The following is a 7,589-nucleotide window of genomic DNA, read 5'->3' on the forward strand; positions in this document are numbered from 1 at the left end:
TTCATTATCGAGAATACAAAATCTTATTTCTGTCAGTCATAATTTAAACTATTAATAATCTAAGAAATTCGATAATAAAGATCAGTGATATTTTCCTTCAATTTTAATTTTCTTATTGGTACAGTTTTCACATGTCGCGACTACAAACTAACAATACGTATATAATAATTAATACATAACGCATGGTTGATACGGTTTAAAGAGAAAAATAAGGAACAAACGATAAGAAATGTAGGTATAATCTGCATAAATTAAACGGAAAATAATGGGACGTAACAATGGAAGAAATTTAATAAATACCACTTTTGACGTAAGCAAGATATTTATGATATTTATTTTGCGTTCTATATATAATAATTGTTATAATCTATTGTAGGTAAAGTAATCTAAGCAAAGTTGTTGCAGTACACCTCTAAGGTGAGATTATCCGTTCGTTTATCACTGCAACCAGGTGGACAACAAAGGATCTTGCAAAACGTAATAAATAAATCGATCGAAAATGAAAAAAAAAAAAACGATTCACGGAGGGGAGGAAAGGGTAACCGGGAAGAAGATTATTTCTATTTTGTGAAAATATAAAAGCATCAAAGTCGTCAATTCGCGACATGCAAGGACAAGACTCTACGAATTCCACTTATGACAGAGGACTGTCACGTGATTGCATACCTGGCTGCAGCAATTAATCAACTTATATAGCTACAATATACCTGGAGAGGCTGCACACGGTTTTGTTTCTTTTTTCTTTTCACTCAAGTTATGTAATATCTATTTTATCGCCTCGATATTTACACGTCAGTTACAAAGTTTGCTGTATCAAATAGATAACAAATCGCCTACGTGTAAAACCGCTCGCGTTTGTAGAAGAAATGATCGCGCGTGTAAAAAAAGAAAAAAATAGTATATTGTGTATCAAGTGCGGAAAGTTGACAATTGGTCACGAGTGCGGGGGATGGATGCACGAGTCGAAGGCGAGTGCGACCACCCCCACACGAGTGAACAATTGTCAATTCACACGTGATACACATACTACTTTGTATTACAAGTAGCAGGCAAAGTGGCTTTGTACGCGTTTTCTGTGCGCGAGGTGGCCGATCGCACGCCGCCATCATGCGGTGGCACGATGCGGGAATAGCCGTGTTCAAAGTCATTGTCCATGGCTTCAGCCGTGGGCAATGACTTTGAACGCGGTTCAGCCGTAGGCAATGACTTTGAACGCGATTTATTCACTCACCGCGTCGCCGCTAGACGGCGGCGTGGGAAATCGGCCGCTTTCCGCACAGAAAACACGAACACAAAGTGCCACTTTGCCTGCACGTGTAATACAAAAAACTTTTGTTAACACAACGACACAATTATTATAAATATAAGATTTGAAGAATTAATCGCGCATTGTAAAGTGAATTAATAGTAAACAAGAGAGCTTCGCCGTCTTTTTTTCATTCGCAAATTTTTACCCCGAATTGTGTCGCGAGAAACAAAACGCCTATATCACGTAAAAATCGATCGATCGATCGATGCTGAATCTCAGGAACATGCAGCGCAAGAACGTGGAATAATGAAGAGAATCCATGATCTCGGAAGAATGAAAAAGTCTCATCAGTCCGTCTCCCTTTTCGCGATTCGTGGAGGAGAATCCTTCTCTTTTCAAGTCTTCCGGCGACTCGCGAAACCTTTAATCGGCGTTCTCGTGGAACTTGATGTAGTGTATCTTCAGGGCCCGGTTGTTGGGATACTTGACGTGACATCTGGGACACGTGGCCCCGACCGCCCCCTTCACGATGTACCCGCTCAGGTTGACCTCCCTGTGGAACGTCCTGCTGTCAGCCTGGTAGACCGCGTTGTGCACATTGGTGATATGGCTCGTGATCGCCTCCCTGTTGAAGACGTGGCACTGCTTGCACAGCTTGCAGCTGTACAGGACGTTGTTGTGGACCGGCTCGGGGACCTCCTTCGCGACTCGTTCGACACGGAGGAGGAGGAGGAGAAGGAGGAGGAGGAGGGAGCACCTCGATGCTTGCAGCAGGCGGCTGATGATTGGATTCCGCGGTCTTCTTGTGCTTGATGGTAAAGTGCTGTCGTAGATTCGACAGGCCGGGGAACTCCTTGTAGCAGACGTTGCACGAGAACTTGCCGTCCTGAGTCGACATCGGTATACACTCGGGTATCACGTTCTTACGCTTGTGCACGTTCTGCTTGTGTTTGTACAGCACGCTCATGCTCGGGAATACCTTCTTGCACACGTGACACATGACCGGCTTCTTCCTCCTCTCGCCGGCGAAATCCATGGCGAAGGGCGGCACCTTACATATTGTTAGAGTGTCCGCGTAAATCGGAGTATCCATCTTCATGCGTTTCGACTTGGGCTGCTCGACGTCGTCGTGGGATAATCTGCGACCGCTATTGTACATTTGTAGCTGCGGTTGCCGTTGCGGGTTCTGCGCCTCACTGTGGAAGTTGAGTTTGTGCCGTTGGAGCGACTGGTTGCTGGAGAAGATCTTCCGGCAGAAAGTACAGAGGAATTGGCTGGCCATCGGTTTCCTGGCCAAAGATTGGAACTTGATCGACGCTTGGACGGTGGGCTTGTGAAGCTTCTTGTGCTTCCACAGAACCTTCTTCGAGCTGTAAGACTTGCTGCACACGTCGCAGGAGTACGTCTTTCGTATGTCGCTGAGAATCGGGTTGGCCTTGTGCCACCGCATGTGCGACGCCAAGGTCTCCCGATCGGGGAAGACGTTCGTGCAGAGCTCGCACTGGAGCTCATCGTTGGAGAAGCTCTTCTCCGGTTTGTTGCGGGCGCAATGGACGTCCCACAGGTGGTTCCGCAGCTCCGTGACGTCGTTGAATCGGTCGTTGCACACTTGACACTGGAAGTTCCTCTTCGACGCCATCGTTGTCTGGAGCGGAGGATTAGGGAAGGATTTTCGGGCTCTCGCCGGTCGTTCCGAATTCTCGGCCGACTCAACGCCAGCCGATTCCATCTGTGACTCGTTATCGGGCGTCTTCTTATTACCCAGGATGAATCGCGTGCTCAGACGAGAGTTGGTACGGTTATGCCAGCCTCGGTGTATCTTCAGCGACGCCTCTTCAACGAAAACCTTGCCACAAATATCGCAGGCGTAACCGTTTTTCGATTTCTCCAGGTGGGCGGTGCGAAAATGATAGGTGAAGTTCGACTGGTAGATGAATTGCTTGGGGCACTGGGGACACTGGTATGTCGTCTTCGTGTTGTGTTTGATCTGCATATGGTGATCATAGAGCTCCTTACGCGTAAACATGAGCGAGCATTCGACGCAGTCGTAGATCTTGGCGTTCCGATGAGCGATCTTGGTGTGCCGGCGAAGATTGGAGTAATTCGACATCACCTTGCCGCATTCGGAGCACTCGTGAATCTGCGTGCCGGGATCCGAGATGGCGCTGGCGTTCATCGCGTTCTTCTCGTCGATCCTCACGTCCTCGTCCAGGTTGCCGTACTCCACGCAGGAGATATTGGCGTTTCGTTCATTCGGATCCTCGATACCGTGATCCTTCATGTGGATCTCCAACGTGCCCGGGCTGCTGAACATGCTGTGACAGATGGCGCAGGAATATATCTTCACCTTGAGATGAAGATTCCGGTGCTCGATCAGCTGCGACCTCGTGGAGAACTCTTGAGTGCAAAGCGCGCAACTGTACTTCTGAGTGCCGATTCTCGACTTGGCGGTCGATTTGACGTTTCGCTCCTTCAACGGCGCCTGAACTGCGTTCCGCTGCGCGTCGTCCTGGGTCACCTGACGATTTCCGGCAAGGACAGCCGAGCGGTGTTTCTCATGATGGGTCAGGTAATCGCTGGGCGATCGGAACTTCGAGTTACACTCGACGCAAGTGAACTCCTTCTTCTTGTGATCGACCGTGATGTGAGTGTGGAACTTTCTTGAACACGAGGAATGTCATGGAACAGTGTATGCACTTGTACGAAACTCTCTCTTCCGACTGCAGCCTCTGACAGAACTCGCGATGCTTGAACATGTTGGTTCGGTATCTGTAGATCATACCGCAGAGATCGCAAGCGTGATTGTGCGCCGGATCGCCGTTCTTGTAAGGCCCGCTGACGACGTTCTTCTGCTGCGCTTTATCCGGACTGCCTTTCCCGGACGGCAACGGTGCCATCGGCTTCAGCTTGGGTGGCGCGCGCGCCGGCGACATCATCTCCTCGTACTGCTTGTCGGAATGCTTGGATAAGTGACTCAGCAGCTCCTTCCTATCGCGCATCGAACGCAGACACATGTTGCACGTGAAATACCGTTCATTGCCGTACTTGGGTATCACCAGGGCGATCTTCATGGCACACTCGAAGGACGCGCCGCAATGTAATTGATACATGGACCGATCTGGAAACTCGGTCAAGCAAGCGAATGCACGTGTACGGTCGCAAATCCGGCAGATGCTGGCGGATGTGGGAAAGCGTGCTACGCCGATCGTTGAATGTCTGTTCGCAAGAATAGCAGGAGAATGTCTTCAACTGGCTGATAATTTCCTGCTGGACCTGCGTCAGCGGCGCGTCCTTCTCCATGCTGACTAACTCGTCCTCTAAATCCTCCACCATCTCTTCGTCGTCGTCGTTCTGCGATAACTCCAAATTGTCAATGCTATCGTTCTCCTTGCTGTGGAATCTCTTCATGTGGTTCATGTACGAATATTTGGAATGCAGGAATATCTGGCAATGCGTGCACTTCTTCTTAAAGACGCGTGTCCCTCTGAAATGGGTGTGAGGACCGCGTCTCATCTTCTTCTTGGGCAACACACTAGTTGCGTTAGATTTTTGCGTGGAATCAGCCTCCATAACCGTATCCTCTTTTGCTGCAGCCGTCATGGGATTCAATAACAATTCGTTGCTATTCATGGATTCTAGTTCGATAGTGCAATTGGTATCGTTCTCGTCCGGTGGCTCGGTTTTAATAGCACGTAGAGGTGTAGCAGCCTGCTGATCCACTTGACCTTTGTCTACTTGACTTTGATCTATCTCATCTTGATCATTGTCAGGTTCCATTTCCATGGTGGATGGAACTGTCTCTGTAGATGGAATTGTCTCCGTAGATGGAATTGTTTCCGTAGATGGAATTATCTCTGCAATAGATGGATCTGGAATTGTTTCCGTAGATGGAATTATCTCTGCAGTAGATGGATCTGTCTCTGCAGTAGATGAATCTGTCTCCGCAGTAGATGGAATTGTCTCCAAATATTTTTGTTTTTGTGCGACATTCGCGTCGGTTTCATCTATTACTTCTTGTATTTCCTTGTCAGTCTCCTTGTCTTCCACTATTTGAGGCGACGAACCCTGAAAAACAGATATTTTTAATGATATGTTGAAAATATGTTGATAATATGTTGAAAAATATATTGAAAAATGTGTTAATAATATGTTGAAAAAATATTATCTATATACTAATATTTCAAGTTATAAGTTTTCGCCATCTTATTTCTCATATGAGAAAAATACTTACTGCTTGTTCAAAGTTATTGATAGTCTCTGAAATAATTTCTACATTGTCCTCATAATCAATATCCATCGGTTCGTCCTTGATTGTTATGACCTACAAATGTGGGCACAGTGTGAATACCAAAATAGAAGTGATTAAAGGATTTTCAAGATATATATATTTTGAAATATCATATATTCACCATAGGATTTGGTTGAGACTCGCTTGACAGCCATTCTTGCAACGTGTCCTGTGAACGCAGACATGACTCCTTGTAAGTATGCCACTGGTTAACTTTCTTTACGCAACTTGTGCATATCAGTGTGGACAGCCTATCGGTGGCTGAAATCTGAAAAAAGCATTCAGCACATTAAAATTTTAACAATTTCCAAACTTTTGAGCAAATCAAACTCACTTAATTAGGAAAATCTAGCATTTTTGTTCTTTCGTATCATGCTTCTAATTTCTTTTACTATTTTAAATATTTTTAGTGTTTCTATATGTTTTTCTTATATATTTTATTTTAAATATAAAAAACAGAATATCAAAAAAACAAAGCGAAGAGCAAATTTAAAATTTTAGGTAAACTATGCCTCATTTTCTGCCCTCATTAACAGATGTTTACATTTATAATTAAAACTCCTTACTTAAAGTTTTTATAAATTTATCCATCAATATCTACATAAGCTGATAACATTGTTTTAATATTACTCGATCTCCAAAAGTTATTTTCATAAAATTTCTATTTACATATAGTTACTTCTCTTTAAAAGATATAAAAATTTAGCTCACATGGTCGCATCCAAGATAATTATCTCACTCATCCATCAATTAATTCATTCATCTAAAATAAGTCAATATTAGAAGAAAATGTAATAGAAGAGAAACTGAAGACATCAAACCATAAGCTGACGACATTGTTTTAATATTACTCGATCTCTAAAAATTATTTTCATTAAATTTACATTTACATATTGTTATTTCTCTCTGTAAAAGGTATAAGAATTTAGCTCGCATGCTGCATCCAAAATAATTATCTCCCTCATCCATCAATTAATTCATTCATCTAAAATAAAGTCAATATTAGAAGAAAATGTAATAGAAAAAGAGAAACTAAAGACATCAAACCATAAGCTGACGACATTGTTTTAATATTACTCGATCTCTAAAAATTATTTTCATTAAATTTACATTTACATATTGTTATTTCTCTCTGTAAAAGGTATAAGAATTTAGCTCGCATGCTGCATCCAAAATAATTATCTCCTTCATCCATCAATTAACTCATCCATCTAAAATAAGTCAATATTAGAAGAAAATGTAATAGAAGAAGAGAAACTGAAGACATCAAACCATAAGCTGACAACATTGTTTTAATATTACTCGATCTCTAAAAATTATTTTCATTAAATTTACATTTACATATTGTTATTTCTCTCTGTAAAAGGTTCAAGAATTTAGCTCGCATGCTGCATCCAAAATAATTATCTCCCTCATCCATTAATTAATTCATTCATCTAAAATAAGTCAATATTAGAAGAAAATGCATCGAAAGAAGAGAAACTGAAGACACCAAACGAGTCCTAAGGAGATTGAGCACCTCTCTCCAACTTCATCATCAATCCTGCTCGCGGATATAACCTCAAAGCTAACACAATCGAGCATCAACCAAGGTCGATCTCATCGGAGACAGACCCGTAGATTCTCGTAAACGAGACGAAGACGACTCTTCCTGGCAGTTCTTACCTGGATCGACAGGCAAGCCTGGATCTTGGCGGCCAGTGGCAGCCCGGACGCATCCTCCTCCTTCTCTCGGTTCTGGTCGAATACGGACGACCTGGGGCCGTCCGTGGACAAGCACAGCCGGCAGACCGTCTCCACGTTCCCGATCTCCACCACGTCCTCGTCCTCCATCGCGGACACCGGCTCGAAGTGTGCTCTGAATAAAAGCTACTCGTGCACGCTTAGCGAGGCGGGAACTCGGAAGGCTCTTCTACGTGACGTACTTTCCTTCTTCTTCTCCAGAAAGACCCAGGTTAGGGGACGCAGCGTTTTGTTTGCGGCCTGAGGATAGGACACGCCACTTCGTGAGTTACTTGACACCGGGGGGGAGAGCGCAGATCCGTTCCGCGT

The 7,589-nt window shown here is 44.2% G+C and overlaps 1 protein-coding gene across 1 annotated transcript; it reads right to left on the bottom strand.

The window, feature by feature from the left end:
• Positions 1 to 311: 311 nt before the first annotated feature.
• On the bottom strand, positions 312 to 7,589 carry LOC114931239 (uncharacterized). The gene is given in 7 exon segments (XM_029303202.2): positions 312 to 1,942; positions 1,944 to 3,908; positions 3,910 to 4,389; positions 4,391 to 5,314; positions 5,481 to 5,570; positions 5,659 to 5,805; positions 7,203 to 7,589. Coding segments are annotated over 7 exon segments (4,044 nt in total). The 5' UTR covers positions 7,371 to 7,589; the 3' UTR covers positions 312 to 1,672.

The sequence above is a fragment of the Nylanderia fulva genome, unplaced genomic scaffold (genome assembly GCF_048542155.1).
Source record: "Nylanderia fulva isolate GAGA-0341 unplaced genomic scaffold, ASM4854215v1 Scaffold43, whole genome shotgun sequence".
Lineage (NCBI taxonomy): Eukaryota > Metazoa > Arthropoda > Insecta > Hymenoptera > Formicidae > Nylanderia > Nylanderia fulva.